At 45.0% G+C, this 25,852-nt stretch overlaps 1 protein-coding gene across 2 annotated transcripts in view; it reads right to left on the bottom strand.

Moving 5' to 3' along the window:
- Positions 1 to 24,535, bottom strand: part of LOC122922457 (WAP four-disulfide core domain protein 3-like) — a 30,097-nt gene extending 5,562 nt beyond the window's left edge. The window contains exons 1-7 of one of the 2 annotated variants that reach the window (XM_044273083.1): positions 24,380 to 24,535; positions 21,204 to 21,359; positions 16,473 to 16,625; positions 11,132 to 11,284; positions 7,964 to 8,116; positions 7,222 to 7,374; positions 2,651 to 2,796 (exon numbers count right to left, since the gene is read on the bottom strand). In XM_044273083.1, the coding sequence (XP_044129018.1) occupies positions 2,651 to 2,796; positions 7,222 to 7,374; positions 7,964 to 8,116; positions 11,132 to 11,284; positions 16,473 to 16,625; positions 21,204 to 21,359; positions 24,380 to 24,473 (1,008 nt within the window). In that variant the 5' untranslated portion in view covers positions 24,474 to 24,535. The remainder of the gene's footprint in view (positions 1 to 2,650; positions 2,797 to 7,221; positions 7,375 to 7,963; positions 8,117 to 11,131; positions 11,285 to 16,472; positions 16,626 to 21,203; positions 21,360 to 24,379) is intronic. The other variant, XM_044273084.1, reaches the window with a different exon arrangement.
- Between the last annotated feature and the right edge of the window lie 1,317 nt (positions 24,536 to 25,852).

Genomic DNA, 25,852 nt, shown 5'->3' with positions numbered 1-25,852 from the left:
TTTATAGCCCAAAAATGAGCTGAGCTCCATCACCTGGGTTAGAGCTCTATATGAAACCCGTTCTGGACAGGAAGGGAATGAGGAGCCCCGCTACCAACCTGCATCCTCATTCCATTAAATCCAGGCCCGACAACACCATTTACCAAAGTCCTCAGCAAACTATGCTTTGCTAAGGCAGACCAGCTTTCCCTGGATTTCTGATATCTCACCCAGGATTCCTAGTTGAGATATCCACCTCCTGTAGTGTAGTACATGGTATATGAAAGAAACCTAGGCGAAATATAACGATTCTCTACTACTTTTCCAGTCACTGTCTCACTAATATATATATATATAAGAGGAAAAATGGCGGCACTGGCTGCACTAGGAGAAAAACGGGTGCACGCTCCTGGGGAATCAACCTCTTACCCCAACCAATATATCCAGAAAAAGGACGGCACTCCAGCAGAATGAAAGTGAAAAGCTTCTTTTAATCGACCATACGTATGGTCGATTAAAAGAAGCTTTTCACTTTCATTCTGCTGGAGTGCCGTCCTTTTTCTGGATATATATATATATACAGACGTGGACAAAATTGTTGGTACCCTTTGGTCAATGAAAGAAAAAGTCACAATGGTCACAGAAATAACTTTAATCTGACAAAAGTAATAATAAATTAAAATTCTATAAATGTTAACCAATGAAAGTCAGACATTGTTTTTCAACCATGCTTCAACAGAATTATGTAAAAAAATAAACTCATGAAACAGGCATGGACAAAAATGATGGTACCCCTAGAAAACACAGAACATAATGTGACCAAAGGGACATGTTAATTCAAGGTGTGTCCACTAATTAGCATCACAGGTGTCTACAACCTTGTAATCAGCCATTGGGCCTATATATATGGCTCCAGGTAATCACTGTGTTGTTTGGTGATATGGTGTGTACCACACTCGACATGGACCAGAGGAAGCAAAGGAAAGAGCTGTCTCAAGAGATCAGAAAGAAAATTATAGACAAGCATGTTAAAGGTAAAGGCTATAAGACCATCTCCAAGCAACTAGATGTTCCTGTGAGTACAGTTGCACATATTATTCATAAGTTTAAGATCCATGGGACTGTAGCCAACCTCCCTGGACGTGGCCGCAGGAGGAAAATTGATGACAAATCTAAGAGACGGATAATCCGAATGGTAACAAAAGAGCCTAGAAAGACTTCTAAAGAGATTCAAGGTGAACTTCATGCTCAAGGAACATCAGTGTCAGATCGCACCATCCGTCGTTGTTTGAGCCAAAGTGGACTACATGGGAGACGACCAAGGAGGACACCATTGTTGAAAACGAATCATAAAAAAGCAAGACTGGAATATGCCAAACTACATGTTGACAAGCCACAAAGCTTCTGGGAGAATGTCCTGTGGACAGATGAGACAAAAATCGAAGTTTTTGCCAAGGCACATCAGCTGTATGTTCACAGACGAAAAAATGAAGCATATCAAGAAAAGAACACTGTCCCTACTGTGAAACATGGAGGAGGCTCTGTTATGTTCTGGGGCTGCTTTGCTGCGTCTGGCACAGGGTGTCTTGAATCTGTGCAGGGTACAATGAAATCTCAAGACTATCAAGGAATTCTAGAGAGAAATGTACTAGCCAGTGTCAGAAAGCTTGGTCTCAGTCGCAGGTCATGGGTCTTGCAACAGGACAATGACCCAAAACACACCGCTAAAAACACCCAAGAATGGCTAAGAGGAAAAAATTGGACTATTCTAAAGTGGCCTTCTATGAGCCCTGACCTCAATCCTATTGAGCATCTTTGGAAGGAGCTGAAACATGCAGTCTGGAAAAGGCACCCTTCAAACCGGACACAACTGGAGCAGTTTGCTCATGAGGAGTGGGCCAAAATACCTGCTGAGAGGTGCAGATGTCTCATTGACAGTTACAGGAAGCGTTTGATTGCAGTGATTGCCTCAAAAGGTTGCGCAACAAAATATTAAGTTAGGGGTACCATCATTTTTGTCCATGCCTGTTTCATGAGTTTATTTTTTTACATAATTCTGTTGAAGCATGGTTGAAAAACAATGTCTGACTTTCATTGGTTAACATTTATAGAATTTTAATTTATTATTACTTTTGTCAGATTAAAGTTATTTCTGTGACCATTGTGACTTTTTCTTTCATTGACCAAAGGGTACCAACAATTTTGTCCACGTCTGTATATATATATATATATATGCTTGAGAAAGGCTCTGGATTTTGAGCCGAAACGTTGCTTCTGTGCCACTGTGGCCCAATAAATTATAATTTTTGTACTACTTGGAGTTGCTGTCCGTTTTCGTCTAGATAGATAGATAGATATAGAGAGAGAGAAATATACAGTTCAGCTGATAACTAGTGTTAAAGATCTACTGAGACTTCCTACTGGGAGAGAGGGAAAGGGAGCTTATTCTTCTTTTACAGCTTGAACTCATAGCTGCTCACAAGACTATACACTGTCAAATGTCTTATAGTTCTCATGGTCTATTGATTCCCACCCATGATCCCTTACCAGATGCATGATGAGGTCCACAGTTTTCTGATTAGGAGACACAGTGACAGACAATATTTGTATGTTTTTAGAGAAGGGCAGGTTATATAGTTGGAAGCCCTTTATTAATGTAATTAGTACTTACAGGATTGACGCACTCCATTTTACAGGAGTAAAAGCAGCACTTCTGTATACCAAGACACCACTGGTCATTATAGCAGTCCGGAGGAGGCAAAGGAAAAGTGCATGCTGTGCGTCTATATGGTGGACAAAGCCCCGGTTTCACTTCAGCTAGAAGTAGAGGTGACATATCAGAAGCAGAAGATTTCATTGATCACAATCAGAATCATTGAATCAGACATCCAGATGATTATACGATATTAGGGCTAAATAAGACGGCCGTATGCTGTCCGCAAAATACGCAGATCCGTTTTTTTTTTTGCGGATTGTCCACACACAAAAATGGCTAGCATTCAGTATTTTTGCGGACCCATAGACTTCAGTGGGGCCATATCCTGATTTGAGCCGTGGAATGGAAGAAAAGGGCCCCATAGAAGTGAATGGGTCAGCATGTGATCCGCCAAAAAATGGATCTGCATTTTTGCAGACAGCATACGGCCGTCTGAATGAGCCCTTATGATGAGAAGATGAGTGATGAATCTTATTGCATCTTCTGTCTGTCCTATCGATCCCTCTCAAGCTGAATCTACACTGACACCCTGCTTCTCCCAATGTACTTGTGGGCTTTGTGTATGGATTACTCCTGACACTTACCTCATCTCACTATCAGTAACCTGACACATTCCTACTATAGCACCCCATAATGTGTACTAGAGTCTGCCTCTCGTTCCTCACTCCACCTCCACCCCCTATCACCTTGGTGCTCAAGCATGGTAGTCAGACATTGACCTTAACATATGACAGCCGATGATCTCATCTGATTCTCTATTCTACGTGAGGAGGATTTGGTGAGTCCAATGGTCTCTAGAGGCCTTCTTCCCATAATGTAACGTTCACAAATACTAGCATTGTGTGGCCATTGTAGGAATAATTATAATATAAGAATTAATTAGACATAGAATGTGTGGTCTTTGGTGGTATATGTGTACTGTGGAGCTGGATGAACTATTGATGACCCTACACCTTTTTTTATATCTCCATTGTAGCCCACAATGATGTAAATAGATAATAAATCACTTCAGTCCTCTCCATGGTAAGGATTACAAATAAAGATTCGTGAATTTTTTCCAAATTTGTGTTCGATCAATTTTGCCATCAGATTCGATCAGGTCTGAATAAATTTGACCGCACTCCAGTGTCCCAATTTCCCTGAAATGTCACACTGTATATGACACGCTCGAGCCTCCTAGGACTGTATCCAAACTCAAGACAGCATTTGTAATGAGTGATAGTGACATATATGGCAAACTGCGATTCCCAGCTTTTTAAGAACTAAAATATTCCAAAAACTATCGCTTTTGAGGGCAGATGCCTACTACTAGTGTTTCACACACATGGTGGTATTGGAGGAAGAAATGGTTATTTTTAACAAGCGGTCCACACATTTTCCTTTTTTTTTTCGGGAGTGGCAAGAAGTTTGGAATTATTTTAAAGAAAATATATATCATTCTGGAAAGTGAAGAATCAATGGGTTTTAAAAAAGCAAAAAAGTATCAATTTTTAGGGAGTAGTTTCAGGTTTTCATACTGTGCAGGGTTGGAATACCAGCAGCATCAGCAGAGTATAGTATAGTATAGTATAGTAACATGATAGACCAGACAGGAGATGTGTCACTGAGTAGGGGTAGCAGTAGAGGCAACAGTACAATATGGAACATAATAGACAAGGCAGGAGATTGTGTACTATGTACCGTAACGGCAACTATATTGATACAACATGTTTGATATGCCTTGCAAAATTGTAAATACTAAAAACACACATTATTGTATCCTATGCTGCTTGCATTGCACTGCGTATTACAATATAACAAAATAATAGCAAAGACAGGTGCACTCTGCGGTCTTACTAAACCCTCAAACTGATTTAAAATTGAGAGATTAACCAACATATCCTACTGTGGAGGACATGTCTGAGCCCGAGCAACACGCCAAGGTTTCTCAAGTAGCTTGGGACCTAACACTCACCTACCTGTGCCGTATGGGCAATACCAGGAGCCAGTGGACAAATTACAGGAGCGTGAGGTCCGACTCACAGACACCTCACCAGTTACCTCCAGCATGTGGCCATGCTTGCAATGGGAGGAGGGAGGAGTCTGCGAGTCCCACTCAAGATATGGCCCAGGCCTCACAGGTGCACCTAAATGTAGCCTGTGGATGGGAAAACAGGCACATTTAAATTGGAGTTTATACACCTCCAGGAATCTATATATACAAACTGAAAAGAATAGCGTGGTATTAAACAAGCAGGAGGTGCTCAAACCCACATGCAGTCGTGCATATATATAGGGGAGCAAATCTTGCAGTTGTGGCCCGTTGCTAATGACGATCCCCAGCAAAAATGCATACAGTGGAGGATGCCCACGGCAAACCACAAGTACCATAATAGACATCTCACACAAGGTAACAATTATGTGGATGTAATAATCAATATAACAAAATAATAGCAAAGACAGGTGAATTGTTTGTGAGTCGGCCTCATGCTCCTTTAATTTGCCCACACAGGCCCAGGTAGGTAAGTGTTAGGTCTCGAGCTACTAGAGAAACCTTGGCGCGGTGCTCGGGCTCAAACATGTCCTACACCGTAGGATATGTTGGTTAATCTCTCAATTTTAAAATCAGTTTGAGGGTTTAGTAAGACCGCAGAGTGCACCTGTCTTTGCTATTATTTTGTTATATTGATTATCACATCTACATAATTGCTATCTTATGTAGGATGTCTATTGTGGTACTTGTGGTTCGCTGCGGTCATCCTCCACTGTATGCATTTTTGCTGGGGATCATCATTAGCAACGGGCCACAAGTGCAGGATTTGCTCCCCTGTATGTACAGTACAGACCAAAAGTTTGGACACACCTACTCATTCAAAGAGTTTTCTTTATTTTCATGACTATGAAGGCATCAAAACTATGAATTACACATGTGGAATTATATACATAACAAACAAGTGTGAAACAACTGAAAATATGTCATATTCTAGGTTCTTCAAAGTAGCCACCTTTTGCTTTGACTACTGCTTTGCACACTCTTGGCATTCTCTTGATGAGCTTCAAGAGGTAGTCCCCTGAAATGGTCTTCCAACAGTCTTGAAGGAGTTCCCAGAGATGCTTAGCACTTGTTGGCCCTTTTGCCTTCACTCTGCGGTCCAGCTCACCCCAAACCATCTCGATTGGGTTCAGGTCATCTGGCGCAGCACCCCATCACTCACCTTCATGGTCAAATAGCCCTTACTTTCAAAGTTTTCCCAATTTTTCAGCTGACTGACTGACCTTCATTTCTTAAAGTAATAATGGCCACTCGTTTTTCTTTACTTAGCTGCTTTTTTCTTGCCATAATACAAATTCTAACAGTCTATTCAGTAGGACTATCAGCTGAGTATCTACCTGACTTCTCAACGCCACTGATAGTCCCAACCCCATTTATAAGGCAAGAAATCCCACTTATTAGACCTGACAGGGCACACCTGTGAAGTAAAAACCATTTCAGGTGACTACCTCTTGAAGCTCATGAAGAGAATGCCAAGAGTGTGCAAAGCAGTAATCAAAGCAAAAGGTGGCTACTTTGAAGAACCTAGAATATGACATATTTTCAGTTGCTTCACACTTGTTTGTTATGTATATAATTCCACATGTGTTAATTCATAGTTTTGATGCCTTCAGTGTGAATCTACCATTTTCATAGTCATGAAAATAAAGAAAACTCTTTGAATGAGAAGGTGTGTCCAAACTTTTGGTCTGTACTGTCTATGCACAACTGCATGTGGGTTTAAGTACTTCCTGCTTGTTTAATACCATGCCATTCTTTTCACATTGCACTGCGTATTGCTGCAGGCATATTGATGGCAGTGGCAGAGTTAACTCCCTGGAAAACATGGCTGAGTGCATTCATACGATCAGGATGAGGAAAGAAACTCAAATTTGTGTCCCTGAGGTCTTAGACACATCAGACGACTGACAGCTCACTGAAAACATCAGCTAAGAGAATCTGTCATGCCTGCATGTAGCTAGCTACAAGTAGAGGTGCCTGACTTTAGCAATAAGGTTGACAATCCGTATACAGATACAGGACAAAAGAAGTGGTGCTGTGGACTGTTCCTGACTGAAACAGCGAGTGTCCCTGATGGTCGGATTGAATTGTGTTTTGTATCTCGTATTAAGGCTGTAGCTACACATATAGGGGGCATGAGAAACATAGGCTGCTGTGCAGATTACAGTCCACCATCCTTTACTCGCTAAAACTGAAACATGAATCTACTCCTGGCTACATGGCAGGGAGAATTCACTCTGCAATTACCGTATTCAGACCCTTCAGATAAATCAGTAAACATAAGGAGCATGTGGCAGATTTTGGGGGGTCAGTGAATACACAAAAAACATAGCAAACATATTGTGTAGAAGCCCAGAAGAGAGGCTCCTCTGATGGACGCTCCACCATGTCTGTTGTAGAGAACTGTGGAAGAAAGGTATGAAGCTCATGGCTGGAGCTGCAGGTTCAGTAACTGCTGCAGATCAGAGGGGATCAGGACTTATCTTTAACTTACCTATCGGATTGGTGCATTTCACTTCGCCACATGAATCTTTACAGCATTTCTGGCCATCAGGACACTGGTCATCTGCAAAGCATGGGGGGAAAGGCAGCACTTTGGGGCAAATCTCTGTTAAAGTAAATTCAGGACACTTTCCCGGCTTCACTCCTGGTAACAGCAAATGCAAAATAGCAAAAGAGACTTTACATTAGACTGCAAAGTACAAGGGAAGTAGTATCGTATGTGTCTATACATAATGCAATTACACTGTGAGTATATGAGTGAGTGTACACCTGTCCCTGACTATATGAGTGAGTGTACACCTGTCCCTGACTATATGAGTGAGTGTACACCTGTCCCTGACTATATGAGTGAGTGTACACCTGTCCCTGACTATATGAGTGAGTGTACACCTATCCCTGACTAATTGAGCGAGTGTACACCTATCCCTGACTATATGAGCGAGTGTACACCTATCCCTGACTATATGAGCGAGTGTACACCTGTCCCTGACTATATGAGTGAGTGTTCACCTGTCCCTGACTATAGGAGCGAGTGTACACCTATCCCTGACTATAGGAGCGAGTGTACACCTATCCCTGACTATAGGAGCGAGTGTACACCTATCCCTGACTATAGGAGCGAGTGTACACCTGTCCCTGACTATAGGAGCGAGTGTACACCTATCCCTGACTATAGGAGCGAGTGTACACCTATCCCTGACTATAGAGGGGATCAGGACTTATCTTTAACTTACCTATCGGATTGGTGCATTTCACTGCGCCACATGATTCTTTACAGCATTTCTGGCCATCAGGACACTGGTCATCTGCAGAGCATCGGGGAACAGGCAGCACTTTGGGGCAAATCTCTGTTAAAGTAAATTCAGGACACTTTCCCGGCTTCACTCCTGGTAACAGCAAATGCAAAATAGCAAAAGAGACTTTACATTAGACTGCAAAGTACAAGGGAAGTAGTACCGTATGTGTCTATACATAATGCAATTACACTGTGAGTATATGAGTGAGTATACACCTTTCTCTGACTATATGAGTGAGTGTTCACCTGTCCCTGACTATATGAGTGAGTGTTCACCTGTCCCTGACTATATGAGTGAGTGTACACCTGTCCCTGACTATAGGAGCGAGTGTACACCTGTCCCTGACTATAGGAGCGAGTGTACACCTGTCCCTGACTATAGGAGCGAGTGTACACCTATCCCTGACTATAGGAGCGAGTGTACACCTATCCCTGACTATAGGAGCGAGTGTACACCTATCCCTGACTATATGAGTGAGTGTACACCTATCCCTGACTATAGGAGCGAGTGTACACCTATCCCTGACTATAGGAGCGAGTGTACACCTATCCCTGACTATAGGAGCGAGTGTACACCTATCCCTGACTATAGGAGCGAGTGTACACCTATGCCTGACTATAGGAGCGAGTGTACACCTATGCCTGACTATAGGAGCGAGTGTACACCTATCCCTGACTATAGGAGCGAGTGTACACCTATGCCTGACTATAGGAGCGAGTGTACACCTATGCCTGACTATAGGAGCGAGTGTACACCTATCCCTGACTATATGAGCGAGTGTACTCCTATCCCTGACTATATGAGCGAGTGTACTCCTATCCCTGACTATATGAGCGAGTGTACTCCTATCCCTGACTATATGAGTGAGTGTACACCTGTCCCTGACTATATGAGTGAGTGTACACCTGTCCCTGACTATATGAGCGAGTGTACACCTGTCCCTGACTATATGAGTGAGTGTACACCTGTCCCTGACTATATGAGCGAGTGTACACCTGTCCCTGACTATATGAGCGAGTGTACACCTGTCCATGACTATATGAGCGAGTGTACACCTGTCCATGACTATATGAGCGAGTGTACACCTGTCCATGACTATATGAGCGAGTGTACACCTATCTAATATTTCAAACAAAAGATAGTCCACATCAGAGAAAGCTTTACTACACAGTCCCCACAGACCCTCTACACAACTGCTCAGTCCTCTCCCCCTAAAACCTGCTTCTCCACCATTACAGAAGAAAAACTCTCCACTCTACTCTCCAGATCACATCTCACCACCTGTGCACTTGACCCGATCCATGCCACCTCATCCCTAACCTCACCCCAGTGTTTATCCCAGTCCTAACTCATCTCTTCTATCTATCACTAAACTCTGGTGTCTTCCCCTCTGCTTTTAAACATGCTACCATTACACCCATCCTCAAAAAGCCTTCACTTGACCCATCTTCCTTGTCCAGTTATCGCCCCATATCACTTCTTCCGTATGCCTCAAAGCTACTTGAACAACATGTCCATTCTGAACTGTCCTCCCACCTCTCCTCTTGCTCCCTCTTTGACCGCCTACAATCCGGCTTCCGAACCCACCACTTGACCGAGACTGCCCTTACCAAAGTCACCAATGACCTACTGACAGCCAAAACCAAGAAACAATACTCTGTCCTCCTTCTCCTTGACCTGTCCTCTGCCTTCGACACTGTTGACCACACCCTTCTGTTGCAAACTCTCTCATCTCTTGGCATCACCGACCTGGCTCTCTCCTGGATCACATCATACCTCACAGACCGGACGTTTAGCGTCTCTCACTCCCGCACCACCTCCTCGTCTCATGCCCTCTCTGTTGGTGTCCCGCAAGGCTCTGTCCTAGGACCCCTGCTCTTCTCAATCTACACTTTTGGCCTGGGACAGCTCATAGAGTCCCATGGCTTTCAGTATCACTCCTATGCTGATGACACACAAATCTACCTTTCTGGTCCAGACATCACCACCTTACTATCAAGAATCCCACAATGTCTATCTTCTATATCATCCTTCTTCCCTCTCGCTTTCTTAAACTTAACATGGATAAGACAAAATTCGTAATCTTTCCCCATCTTGTTCAACCCCCCCAACAGAACTATCTATCACGATCAATGGCTGCACATTATCCCCAGTCAAAAAAGCCTGCTGCCTTGGAGTGACCTTAGATTCTGCCCTTTCCTTCCGACCGCACATCCAAGCCCTTTCCAATACCTGCCGCCTCCAACTCAAAAACATCTCCCGCATCCGTGCTTTCCTTAACTTCGAATCTGCGAAAATGCTCGTACATGCCCTCATTATCTCCCGCCTAGACTACTGCAACATTCTCCTTTGTGGCCTTCCATCTAGCACCCTCGCACCCCTCCAATCTATCCTCAACTACGCTGCCCGACTAATCCACCTCTCACCTTATTACTCCTCTGCCTCTCCCCTCTGCCAATCCCTTCACTGGCTCCCCATTGCCCAACGAATCCACTTCAAAGTACTGACAAACACATACAAGGCCGTCCATAACCTGTCCCCTCCCTACATCTCTGAGCTACTTTCCCGATACATCCCCACACGCACTCTCCGATCCTCACAAGACCTCCTTCTCTTCTCTCCTCTCCTCTTATCGCCTCTTCCCACAATCGACTCCAAGATTTCTCCCGTGCATCCCCCATACTCTGGAACTCGCTACCCCAACATATCAGACTCTCACCTACAGTGGAATCCTTCAAAAGAAACCTGAAAACCCACCTCTTCAGACAAGCCTACAACCTGTGACCCTGCTGCCTCTATACCGTCATGACCAACTCAACCCGCACCTACTGTGTCCTTCTCCCATACCATGTAGATTGTAAGCCCTCACGGGCAGGGCCCTCTCTCCTTCTGTACCAGTTTGTAACTCATCTTGTTCATGATTAGTACAATTGTCTGTGTTATGTATGTGCACCGCTTATCATATGTACAGCGCTATGGAATGAATGGCGCTTAAATAATTATTAATAATATGAGTGAGTGTACACCTATCCCTGACTATATGAGAAATTGTACACCTGTCCCTGACTGCAGATCAGAGGGGATCAGGACTTATCTGTCACTTACCTATAGGGTCGGTGCACATCACTTCGCCACATGAATCTTTACAGCATTTCTGGCCATCAGGACACTGGTCATCTGCAGAGCATGGGGGGAAAGGCAGCATTTTGGGGCAAATCTCTGTTAAAGTCCATTCAGGACACTTTCCCGGCTTCACTCCTGGTAACAGCAAATACACAATAACAAAAGAGACTTTACATTACACTGCAAAGTACAAGGGAAGCAGTACCGTATGTGTCTATACATAATGCAATTACACTGTGACTATATGGGTGAGTGTACACCTGTCCCTGACAATATGAGTGAGTGTACACCTGTCCCTGACTATATGAGTAAGTGTACACCTTTATCTAACTATATGAGTGAGTGTACACTGGTCTCTAACTATATGAGTGAGTGTACACCTATCCCTGACTATATGAGTGAGTGTACACCTATCCCTGACTATATAAGTGAGTGTACACCTATCCCTGACTATATGAGTGAGTGTACACCTATCCCTGACTATATGAGTGAGTGTACACCTGTCCCTGACTATATGAGCGAGTGTACACCTGTCCCTGACTATATGAGCGAGTGTACACCTATCCCTGACTATATGAGCGAGTGTACACCTATCCCTGACTATAGGAGCGAGTGTACACCTATCCCTGACTATATGAGCGAGTGTACACCTGTCCCTGACTATAGGAGCGAGTGTACACCTATCCCTGACTATATGAGCGAGTGTACACCTGTCCCTGACTATATGAGCGAATGTACACCTGTCCCTGACTATATGAGCGAGAGTACACCTGTCCCTGACTATATGAGTGAGTGTACACCTGTCCCTGACTATAGGAGCGAGTGTACACCTGTCCTTAACTATATGAGTGAATGTACACCTGTCCCTGACTATAGGAGTGAGTGTACACCTGTCCTTAACTATATGAGTGAATGTACACCTGTCCCTGACTATAGGAGTGAGTGTACACCTGTCCCTGACTATAGGAGCGAGTGTACACCTGTCCCTGACTATAGGAGCGAGTGTACACCTGTCCCTGACTATAGTAGTGTTGAATGAATCGAAGTCCACAAAGTGGACTTTTTGATCTGAATTTCAGGGAAATTTAAAATCATACTTACCACCTACGTATGATCGCGAAGAGTCGGCCACCGCCACCTTGAATAAAGATCTTGCACAAAATCATGTCGGCCGACATTATGACTTCTTCTCTCGGGCAGCACAAGATTACATTCTAGATCTTTAATCAAGATGGCTCTTTGTGATCAAACGAATGAGATAAGTATGATTTTTTAATTTTTATTTTACACTGTATTATTACTGTCGCAATCAGCTATAAACGTGGCATCTGAGATGCCCAATAACAGGAGGCGGCGGCACCACTACTACAGGAGGCGGCGGCACCACTACTACAGGAGGCGGCACCACTACTACAGGAGGCAGCGGCACCACTACTACAGGAGGCGGCGGCACCACTACTACAGGAGGCGGCGGCACCACTACTACAGGAGGCGGCGGCACCACTACTACAGGAGGCGGCGGCACCACTACTACTACAGGAGGCGGCGGCACCACTACTACTACAGGAGGCGGCGGCACCACTACTACTACAGGAGGCGGCGGCACCACTACTACTACAGGAGGCGGCGGCACCACTACTACTACAGGAGGCGGCGGCACCACTACTACTACAGGAGGCGGCGGCACCACTACTACTACAGGAGGCGGCGGCACCACTACTACTACAGGAGGCGGCGGCACCACTACTACTACAGGAGGCGGCGGCACCACTACTACTACAGGAGGCGGCGGCACCACTACTACTACAGGAGGCGGCGGCACCACTACTACTACAGGAGGCGGCGGCACCACTACTACTACAGGAGGCGGCGGCACCACTACTACTACAGGAGGCGGCGGCACCACTACTACTACAGGAGGCGGCGGCACCACTACTACTACAGGAGGCGGCGGCACCACTACTACTACAGGAGGCGGCGGCACCACTACTACTACAGGAGGCGGCGGCACCACTACTACAGGAGGCGGCGGCACCACTACTACAAGAGGCGGCGGCACCACTACTACAGGAGGCGGCGGCACCACTACTACAGGAGGCGGCGGCACCACTACTCACAAAGAAATGCGCTTCATGACTAAGTAATTCGTTACAAAGCTAATTTTTTTGCAAAACTCGGCAAATCAACCAAATCAATTTTTTTTATACTTTTGTATATGAGTGAGTGTATACTTTTCCCTGACTATTTAAGAATGTACACCTGTCACTCTCTGTAGTTGTGGGTGTATGTGTGGCAAGATCCTGAGGAGCTGGTGCAGATGATGGGAGTAGTAGTGGTCCTAATGAGATGTTTTGTCATAATGTCCCTCCCTCAGTCTGTTGTGATTAGTGCAGTGGAAAGGTAGTTTGCACAATCAGGTTAGACGTAAATGGTAAAAGGCTGTCTTTGCGTAGTGCCGAAGATAACTTGTGGCATATCCAGGAACATTAAGTACAAAGTGCAGTTTGTGTCACCAGATTAGGAGGCATGGTGGCTGGTTGTGTGGCAATTTAATAGCACTTGCAGGCACTTGTACCCATATCCATGTCCCTGACTATAGGAGCGAGTGTACACCTATCCCTGACTATATGAGTGAGTGTACACCTGTCCCTGACTATATGAGTGAGTGTACACCTGTCCCTGACTATAGGAGCGAGTGTACACCTATCCCTGACTATAGGAGCGAGTGTACACCTATCCCTGACTATAGGAGCGAGTGTACACCTATCCCTGACTATAGGAGCGAGTGTACACCTATCCCTGACTATAGGAGCGAGTGTACACCTATCCCTGACTATAGGAGCGAGTGTACACCTATCCCTGACTATAGGAGCGAGTGTACACCTATCCCTGACTATAGGAGCGAGTGTACACCTATGCCTGACTATAGGAGCGAGTGTACACCTATCCCTGACTATAGGAGCGAGTGTACACCTATGCCTGACTATAGGAGCGAGTGTACACCTATGCCTGACTATAGGAGCGAGTGTACACCTATGCCTGACTATAGGAGCGAGTGTACACCTATCCCTGACTATATGAGCGAGTGTACTCCTATCCCTGACTATATGAGCGAGTGTACTCCTATCCCTGACTATATGAGCGAGTGTACTCCTATCCCTGACTATATGAGCGAGTGTACACCTGTCCCTGACTATATGAGCGAGTGTACACCTGTCCCTGACTATATGAGCGAGTGTACACCTGTCCCTGACTATATGAGCGAGTGTACACCTGTCCATGACTATATGAGCGAGTGTACACCTATCCATGACTATATGAGCGAGTGTACACCTATCTAATATTTCAAACAAAAGATAGTCCACATCAGAGAAAGCTTTACTACACAGTCCCCACAGACCCTCTACACAACTGCTCAGTCCTCTCCCCCTAAAACCTGCTTCTCCACCATTACAGAAGAAAAACTCTCCACTCTACTCTCCAGATCACATCTCACCACCTGTGCACTTGACCCGATCCATGCCACCTCATCCCTAACCTCACCCCAGTGTTTATCCCAGTCCTAACTCATCTCTTCTATCTATCACTAAACTCTGGTGTCTTCCCCTCTGCTTTTAAACATGCTACCATTACACCCATCCTCAAAAAGCCTTCACTTGACCCATCTTCCTTGTCCAGTTATCGCCCCATATCACTTCTTCCGTATGCCTCAAAGCTACTTGAACAACATGTCCATTCTGAACTGTCCTCCCACCTCTCCTCTTGCTCCCTCTTTGACCGCCTACAATCCGGCTTCCGAACCCACCACTTGACCGAGACTGCCCTTACCAAAGTCACCAATGACCTACTGACAGCCAAAACCAAGAAACAATACTCTGTCCTCCTTCTCCTTGACCTGTCCTCTGCCTTCGACACTGTTGACCACACCCTTCTGTTGCAAACTCTCTCATCTCTTGGCATCACCGACCTGGCTCTCTCCTGGATCACATCATACCTCACAGACCGGACGTTTAGCGTCTCTCACTCCCGCACCACCTCCTCGTCTCATGCCCTCTCTGTTGGTGTCCCGCAAGGCTCTGTCCTAGGACCCCTGCTCTTCTCAATCTACACTTTTGGCCTGGGACAGCTCATAGAGTCCCATGGCTTTCAGTATCACTCCTATGCTGATGACACACAAATCTACCTTTCTGGTCCAGACATCACCACCTTACTATCAAGAATCCCACAATGTCTATCTTCTATATCATCCTTCTTCCCTCTCGCTTTCTTAAACTTAACATGGATAAGACAAAATTCGTAATCTTTCCCCATCTTGTTCAACCCCCCCAACAGAACTATCTATCACGATCAATGGCTGCACATTATCCCCAGTCAAAAAAGCCTGCTGCCTTGGAGTGACCTTAGATTCTGCCCTTTCCTTCCGACCGCACATCCAAGCCCTTTCCAATACCTGCCGCCTCCAACTCAAAAACATCTCCCGCATCCGTGCTTTCCTTAACTTCGAATCTGCGAAAATGCTCGTACATGCCCTCATTATCTCCCGCCTAGACTACTGCAACATTCTCCTTTGTGGCCTTCCATCTAGCACCCTCGCACCCCTCCAATCTATCCTCAACTACGCTGCCCGACTAATCCACCTCTCACCTTATTACTCCTCTGCCTCTCCCCTCTGCCAATCCCTTCACTGGCTCCCCATTGCCCAACGAATCCACTTCAAAGTACTGACAAACACATACAAGGCCGTCCATAACCTGTCCCCTCCCTACATCTCTGAGCTACTTTCCCGATACATCCCCACACGCACTCTCCGATCCTCACAAGACCTCCTTCTCTTCTCTCCTCTCCTCTTATCGCCTCTTCCCACAATCGACTCCAAGATTTCTCCCGTGCATCCCCCATACTCTGGAACTCGCTACCCCAACATATCAGACTCTCACCTACAGTGGAATCCTTCAAAAGAAACATGAAAACCCACCTCTTCAGACAAGCCTACAACCTGTGACCCTGCTGCCTCTATACCGTCATGACCAACTCAACCCGCACCTACTGTGTCCTTCTCCCATACCATGTAGATTGTAAGCCCTCACGGGCAGGGCCCTCTCTCCTTCTGTACCAGTTTGTAACTCATCTTGTTCATGATTAGTACAATTGTCTGTGTTATGTATGTGCACCGCTTATCATATGTACAGCGCTATGGAATGAATGGCGCTTAAATAATTATTAATAATATGAGTGAGTGTACACCTATCCCTGACTATATGAGAAATTGTACACCTGTCCCTGACTGCAGATCAGAGGGGATCAGGACTTATCTGTCACTTACCTATAGGGTCGGTGCACATCACTTCGCCACATGAATCTTTACAGCATTTCTGGCCATCAGGACACTGGTCATCTGCAGAGCATGGGGGGAAAGGCAGCATTTTGGGGCAAATCTCTGTTAAAGTCCATTCAGGACACTTTCCCGGCTTCACTCCTGGTAACAGCAAATACACAATAACAAAAGAGACTTTACATTACACTGCAAAGTACAAGGGAAGCAGTACCGTATGTGTCTATACACGATGCAATTACACTGTGACTATATGAGCGAGTGTACACCTGTCCCTGACTATATGACTGAGTGCACACCTGTCCCTGACAATATGACTGAGTGTACACCTGTCCCTGACAATATGAGTGAGTGTACACCTGTCCCTGACTATATGAGTAAGTGTACACCTTTATCTAACTATATGAGTGAGTGTACACTGGTCTCTAACTATATGAGTGAGTGTACACCTATCCCTGACTATATGAGTGAGTGTACACCTATCCCTGACTATATGAGTGAGTGTACACCTATCCCTGACTATATAAGTGAGTGTACACCTGTCCCTGACTATATGAGTGAGTGTACACCTATCCCTGACTATATGAGTGAGTGTACACCTGTCCCTGACTATATGAGCGAGTGTACACCTGTCCCTGACTATATGAGCGAGTGTACACCTATCCCTGACTATATGAGCGAGTGTACACCTATCCCTGACTATAGGAGCGAGTGTACACCTATCCCTGACTATATGAGCGAGTGTACTCCTGTCCCTGACTATAGGAGCGAGTGTACACCTATCCCTGACTATATGAGCGAGTGTACACCTGTCCCTGACTATATGAGCGAATGTACACCTGTCCCTGACTATATGAGCGAGAGTACACCTGTCCCTGACTATATGAGTGAGTGTACACCTGTCCCTGACTATAGGAGCGAGTGTACACCTGTCCTTAACTATATGAGTGAATGTACACCTGTCCCTGACTATAGGAGTGAGTGTACACCTGTCCTTAACTATATGAGTGAGTGTACACCTGTCCCTGACTATAGGAGCGAGTGTACACCTGTCCCTGACTATAGGAGCGAGTGTACACCTGTCCCTGACTATAGTAGTGTTGAATGAATCGAAGTCCACAAAGTGGACTTTTTGATCTGAATTTCAGGGAAATTTAAAATCATACTTACCACCTACGTATGATCGCGAAGAGTCGGCCACCGCCACCTTGAATAAAGATCTTGCACAAAATCATGTCGGCCGACATTATGACTTCTTCTCTCGGGCAGCACAAGATTACATTCTAGATCTTTAATCAAGATGGCTCTTTGTGATCAAACGAATGAGATAAGTATGATTTTTTAATTTTTATTTTACACTGTATTATTACTGTCGCAATCAGCTATAAACGTGGCATCTGAGATGCCCAATAACAGGAGGCGGCGGCACCACTACTACAGGAGGCGGCGGCACCACTACTACAGGAGGCGGCGGCACCACTACTACAGGAGGCGGCGGCACCACTACTACAGGAGGCGGCGGCACCACTACTACTACAGGAGGCGGCGGCACCACTACTACTACAGGAGGCGGCGGCACCACTACTACAGGAGGCGGCGGCACCACTACTACAGGAGGCGGCGGCACCACTACTACAGGAGGCGGCGGCACCACTACTACAGGAGGCGGCGGCACCACTACTACAGGAGGCGGCGGCACCACTACTACTACAGGAGGCGGCGGCACCACTACTACTACAGGAGGCGGCGGCACCACTACTACTACAGGAGGCGGCGGCACCACTACTACTACAGGAGGCGGCGGCACCACTACTACAGGAGGCGGCGGCACCACTACTACAGGAGGCGGCGGCACCACTACTACAGGAGGCGGCGGCACCACTACTACAGGAGGCGGCGGCACCACTACTCACAAAGAAATGCGCTTCATGACTAAGTAATTCGTTACAAAGCTAATTTTTTTGCAAAACTCGGCAAATCAACCAAATCAATTTTTTTTATACTTTTGTATATGAGTGAGTGTATACTTTTCCCTGACTATTTAAGAATGTACACCTGTCGCTCTCTGTAGTTGTGGGTGTATGTGTGGCAAGATCCTGAGGAGCTGGTGCAGATGATGGGAGTAGTAGTGGCCCTAATGAGATGTTTTGTCATAATGTCCCTCCCTCAGTCTGTTGTGATTAGTGCAGAGGAAAGGTAGTTTGCACAATCAGGTTAGACGTAAATGGTAAAAGGCTGTCTTTGCGTAGTGCCGAAGATAACTTGTGGCATATCCAGGAACATTAAGTACAAAGTGCAGTTTGTGTCACCAGATTAGGAGGCATGGTGGCTGGTTGTGTGGCAATTTAATAGCACTTGCAGGCACTTGTGGATATAGGTGTCCAATGTGAAATGTAGGCTTGGTGTCTAGCCAGGTTGTTAGCAAGTTGATGGATGTCTGAGCCATAGACCCTCATCTTGTAGCAGTGTGTGTTAGGCAACTTTCACACTCGCGTTTGGTGTGGATCCGTCATGGATCTGCACAGACAAATCCGTTCCGATAATACAACCGCATGCATCCGTTCAGATCTGTTTGTATTATCTGTAACATAGCCAAGACACATCCGTATTGAACACCATTGAAAGTCAATGGAGGACGGATACGTTTTCTATTGTCTCATATTGTGTCATAGAAAACGGATCCATCCCCATTGACTTACATTGTGTGTCAGAACGGATTTGTTTGTCTCAGTTTGGTCAGACGGACACCAAAACACTGCAGGCAGCCTCCAGAGCGGAATGCAGACGGAACGGAGGCAAACTGATGCATTCTGAGCGGATCCTTTTCCATTCAGAATGCATTAGGGCAAAACTGATCTGTTTTGGACCGCTTGTGAGAGCCCTGAACGGATCTCATAAACGGAAAGCCCAAACGCCAGCGTGAAAGTAGCCTAAAGCTGTAATTTAACTGATCAGTCTGCTGTCTTCTCACACCGCTGCTTTCTGGAAGCAGCATTCTTGATGCTGATGATTTCTCTGGAGTGAAGGTCTCACAGGAGAATAACATATGGTTCTGAGGAGCAGGAGCTCAGACATCTGCTTTCTTTCCCTATGCTGCCTGAACAGGAACTCTGCCACCTGGCAGGAAGCAGGACCAGCCCACTCCTACCAAGAGGTGAGGAACAGGATGGTTAGCCCAGCTCCTGCCAACCATACCTCCCCTGCTGGAACATGTGGCCAAAACATGCAAATACATAACATGCCAGTACACAAGACTTAACTATATGTAACACCCCAGAGTTGTGTGGTACTACACTCCTCTACCCTGCTACTGTCTTCTAAGAGCTTTTACATTGTCATCTGATATGATTCTGCTCATGTCTTCACAAATGTACTTCTAAAACCATGTTAAATACAATTGTTTTCCTGTAATTTTCCAGGTTGACCAGCAGGTGGCAGCAATGCATTGGTAGGGTACAAGTCCCAGTTTAGTGAATCTAGGCTGGAATGGATTATTCCAGCTTAGCCCCCCTCTGTGGAGGTGTGGACTGTTCCCACATCCTGCAGCATGGGAGGAGAAGGAAGTTAGAGTCAGTGTGCCAGTCACCCCTTTTGGGGAAGGCTGTGTGATACAGTTCAGGAGATCCCCTGCATAGGGAATAAAGCCAGGATCTTGTCTCGGCTGAGACATTGATCACATCCCCAGCTTGAGAACCTTCAGACTCAGCTGTATGAGAAGAAAGCAGACAACCTCCAGAATTCCAGGAAGAAAGAATCCCCTGAGAAACTATCTGTGAGTAAAGTCCAGAGACCTAAGAGAAGCCATATCCTCCTCAGCTAGTCTGTCCCCACAAAGCAGAGTTACAGTTAAAGCAGAAGATTAATTCCTGCCACAGTTACAGAGCTACCAAGCAGACGTCCTATTCTACAAGCTCCCCACATATCAATCAGAAGCATTTATTCCCGCCAATGATTGCTAAAACCTGCTGGGACCAGAGGCCAAAGCTGTATACTGCTTTGATACAAGTTATCTTCAGTAAAGAAACGATTGAACCTCATCTAAAAGTCTGGACATCATTCATTCCTGCTACAAAAATCCTCTATTACTCCTACTATCACTACACTCAAATTTATTGCAAGTGAGCCAGGAGCCAGGAGTCCAGCTGTACCCAGGTATGAGACACTGTTGACACAATTCTCACCACCTATAGGGACATTATAGGTCATTACACCACTCTGGCATTCCTAATCTGGGAGGTGCGTATAACACCTTGGAAGGGCCCGGGGGTAGTGCCCTGCGCATGCTGCAATTGGCGTCACAAACAAACTACAAACTATTAAATACCCATATCCTGGCCCACTGCATAAGAGGCGTCAGTGTACCCGTTCCTGGTCACTGCATATATACAAAAAACATGTGTAGATACCTCCACGTCTAGGGTAATGCATATGCCTGCCCCTAAGTGTAAGAGCCAGAGTAAATCTGTTCTCTGACTGTGAGAGCGAGTGTATGCCTGTTCCTGACTGTAAGAGTGACTGTCAGAAATCAGTGCTGATCAGAGGTTTGTGCTTTTGTTGGCTGATGAATGCACAAACAAAACGTACTAAACACATTGTGCAGAAGAGCAGAGACGTAGCACCTTGTCTGTGATACTATGGGCTGAAGATGTGATGCTCATGGGCAGAGCTCTGGGATCAGTAATTGCTGCAGATGAGAGAAATCAATACTTATTTGTCACTTACGTGGAATTGGGATGGAGCACATGACTCTGCCACAGGACTGTTCACAGCATTTCTGGTCAAGAGGACAGTCCTTGTCTCCAGAACATAATGGTTTATATATCTTTTCATCACACAAATCCAGATTATTAAAAACAGGACACGTCCCCGGCTTCACTCCTGGTAATATCAAATTAAAATAGAATAACATAGAGTAAATGCTGTATCACAAACACAGCAACATGAAAGAGGTACTCTGCTACATATGTATACTGAGAATTACATCCAGAAACATTGAGAAGTGGTGCTATGCAGTGTTCATACATACAGAATAAGAGCAGATACGGAGGATTACGCCCAGTATACAGGACAGGAGAAGTGGTACTGTGCAGTGTCCATATATACAGAATAAGAGCTGATACTGAAGATTACACCCGGTATACAGGACAGAATAAGTGGTACTGTGCAGTGTCCGTTTCAAAGGTAAAGGAAGCTTTTCACACAATTGGAAATGATATAAGGGAGGTTGCATCAACTATTTTATTCTCTGCAGTTTTGCCTGTGCATAACCTTCAGCATGACAGGAAGATGCACATTAAGTAATTCAATGTATGGCTTGGTGAATGGTGTCTGAACCAAGGGTTTGGCTTTGTGTCTCATGTTAGCTCTCGTTGGAATGGAAAAGAACTGTACAAGAAAGATGGTTTGCATCTTTCTCTCAAGAGAACGAATGTCCTCAGTGAACAGTTCAAAGTATTTGCTAAGGAGCATTTAAACTAGGAAAGGGGGCCAAAAGAGTGATAATCCAGCAGTCTGACTGCCCCCCCCCCCCCCCCCGGAACAATGCCAGAAGATGCCAGTAGCACATAGGTTAAGAAGTGACAAGCTCAGAGTCTTGTCTACAAATGCTCGCAGTTTAGGGAATAAGATCAATGACCTTGATTCTATAATGGCATCTGAGAGTATAGATTTAGTGGCTGTTACTGAGACATGGTTCAATGGGAGTAATGACTGGGATATAACAATACCAGGGTTCTCTCTATATAGGAAAGACAAAGAAGGCAAGAAAGGGGTTGGGATGGCCCTGTATGTGAAAAATAGCATAAAATCTCATTTAATACAAGTTAGCGAGACCAATTTAGAGTCAGTTTGGGTTATCTTGCAGCTTGATAATCATAAGGTAACTCGTGTGGGTGTGATATATAGACCACGTAGCCAAGTCAAAGAATTAGATGGTCTACTAGTTGAGGAAATAGCTATAATGACATTGAAAGGGGAAGTTATCATTATGGGAGACTTAAAGGGGTTCTGCACTTTCATTTAACTGATGATCTAGCTTCTGATCGGCGGGGGTCCGACACCCGGGACCCCTGCCGATCAGCTGTTTGAGAAGGCAGCGGTGCTCCAGCAGCGCCGCGGCCTTCTCACTGTTTTTTTTTTTTTTTTTTTTTTTTTTAAATGACTTTCTGAGCACCTGTCATGATTCCTGAGGTTCTACAATGCCCAAACAGTAGAAAACCCCCACAAATGACCCCATTTCGGAAAGTAGACACCCCAAGGCATTCGCTGATGGGCATAGTGAGCTCATAGAACCCCCCACTTTCCGTCACAAGTCAGCGGAAAATGATGATGATTTTTTTTATTTATTTTTTTCCTACAAAGTCTCATATTCCACTAACTTGCGACAAAAAACAAAAAATTCTAGGAACTCGCCACGCCCCCCACGGAACACCCCGGGGTGTCCCCCCCCAAAATGGGGTCACCCGCGGCGCAGCCACACTGCCCCGGCAACCCAGGGGCCCAAATGTGCGAGAATAACCCCGCAATCAAAATGCAAGCAGCGCCGCGGCCTTCTCACTGTTTAACGCCGGCCCACTGACGTCACGACTAGTATAAACTAGTGTGGGCGGGGCTAAGCTCTGTTCACTTGAATGGAGCTTAGCCGTGCCCACACTAGTTGATACTAGTCATGACGTCAGTGGGCCGGCGGTAAACAGTGAGAAGGGCTGGAGTGCCGCTGCCTTCTCAAAATGCTGATCGGCGGGGTCCCTGGTGTATGACCCCCGCCGATCAGAAGCTGATGATCTATCCAGAGGATAGATCATCAGTAAAATGAAAGTGCAGAACCCCTTTAAATCTTCCTGATGTAAACTGGAAAACCAAAATAGCTAGTTCTGCCAGGAGTACAGATATTCTAAATTCCCTACTGGGATTATCTCTACAGCAAGTAGTGGAGGAGCCAACCCGGAAGGAGGCCATTTTAGATTTAGTATTCACAAATGGGAATTTGGTATCTGATATTACTGTAGGGGAAAGCTTGGGATCTAGTGATCACCAGTCAGTGTGGTTTACTATAAGTACAGTGACTGAGTCACACCACACAAAAACAAAAGTTTTAGATTTTAGAAAAACGAACTTTTCTAAAATTAGATTAGTGGTATACGAGTCCCTATCAGATTGGAACAGTTTCAATGGAGTCCAGGAGAAATGGGACTACTTAAAAGTGGCACTATTGAAGGCAACAGAAAATTGCATTAGGCTTGTCAGTAAAAGCAAAAAAAGGAAGAGACCACTGTGGTACTCAGCAGAAGTGGCCAAAATCATTAAAAACAAAAAGATAGCATTTAGGAATTATAAAACAAAACAAAACAAGGATGACAGGCAAATTTATAAGATTAGGCAGAGAGAGGCCAAACAAGTTATAAGAGCTTCTAAAGCACAGGCAGAAGAGAAATTAGCTCAGTCAGGGAAAACAGGCAATAAGGCATTCTTCAGATACATAAACGAAAAAGGAAACTAAAACAAGGAATTACCAAATTAAGGAGAAGTGGTACTGTGCAGTATCCATATATACAGAATATGAGCAGATACTGAGGATTACACCCAGTATACAGGACAGGAGAAGTGGTACTGTGCAGTGTATATATACAGAATAAGAGCAGATACTGAGGATTACACCCAGTATACAGGACAGGAGAAGTGGTACTGTGCAGTGTATATATATATATATATATATATATATATATATACAGAATAAGAGCAGATACTGAGGATTACACCCAGTATACAGGATAGGAGAAGTGGTACTGTGCAGTGTCCGTATATATATAGGATAAGAATTATACTAGGATTTAGCAATAAACATTGAGTACTCTAGAGATCCCTTGCAATATAGATTGTCCTCAGTCTTCTCCACTTACCATCATCAGTAATGGGTACAAGGTCACTTTGTGATGAGACATTTCCTCCGTAGAACAGAAGGAGCAGAATGATTGAGTTGGTCGCTGGGGCCATGTCTGATGTTTACTGGAGATATGATGCATCTAGAACTTGTTGGTTTATATACATGTAGGAGGGAGCTGATACTGCGTGGTTCTTGGACCATGATCCACTAATATTATAATTAGGGACTTTCAGATGTTTCCAACTTCTGGATCCTGGTGTTCTGTTCCTCATCATGTTCCTGCTTCTGCAGAATGCTCCTATTGTGAGTACACTTAGCCTGTGGCAATGTTCTCCATCATCCGGATACTTTTATTTACTTATGATGTCATCTCAAGGAAGTGACAAAAGCTTCAGGCAACGATGGAAGTCCAATGTGGATGTTAAAAATCCAGAGGAAGCTGCAGATGATGCCAACTCAAATATTTGGATGCACAGTGAACTCTGAAAAAATTAACTCAGTCAATTGAAATGATCTCAATCAAAACCACACATGTCATCACCCACAGTTCAGGATACTTCAGGGTAGAATGTAAACGTCTTATGCTTTTTGTGTTCTTGAATAAAGGTTATGGGACAGATTTATGAACTGTTTTGCATCAGACAAGTGACCTACAATTGTTGGTGCAGTAACGCTATACTTTAAACTATTCTTGCTAGTTTTCAAAAGGAGAATAGAAAAGTGAGACAGTCTTACCTTCCAGAGGAGTTCCATGGCCGGTCAGATTAACTATGGTCTACTCCAGAAACTTGTGCACATTTGCTCCCAGATCTAAACTATCTTATAACTGGTGTAGATTTCAATTTCTGGCATAAGGACTGCCAGGATTTGTGCATATTTCTTTAAGAGGCTTGTGCCTCCTAATAAATTTGTCACATTATGCACTGAAGGTCTTTACACTAAGACTAGTATGTGCAACGCTAGTCTTAACATGTCTTCTCCACTCTGTTTCTTTGTTAATGCAATTTTTTTTATAGGTCCCATCAATATCGGGCCAATTATTAACGTTAGATTCAGAGTCCTGCAGTAATAAGAGTAAATCCTCCTTTACATGGGCCAACTGACAAGACAGTTATCAGGAATGAATTGCTTGTTCCTGATATTTGCCTTTTCATCATAGGAGATACAGTAGGCGCTGTTTTTACGAGCGTCAGTCATTTCATCTGTATGGGGTCGAGCGATCATTACTATGTGTATTACTGCTTTACTTATCCCCATACAGTGATGACACCTTCAGAATTCTATGACCTGTCCAGCAAACACACAGCCACTTCCAGAGTAGACATCTAAATCAGCAAGAGATGAAGAACTTGCCCTATATCACCCGTATCACTACAGGTGCCCTGTCTACATCAGAATAGCCACCTATATAAGGGCGGTCAGATCTACATAGGCAGTGTCAGACTGGGGTACCTAGGGCCCACCAGTAAAATTTATTTTGGGGGCCCAC

Source organism: Bufo gargarizans, unplaced genomic scaffold, assembly GCF_014858855.1.
Source record: "Bufo gargarizans isolate SCDJY-AF-19 unplaced genomic scaffold, ASM1485885v1 fragScaff_scaffold_377_pilon, whole genome shotgun sequence".
Taxonomy (NCBI): Eukaryota; Metazoa; Chordata; class Amphibia; order Anura; family Bufonidae; genus Bufo; species Bufo gargarizans.
This window is presented reverse-complemented; position numbering and strand designations above follow the sequence as displayed.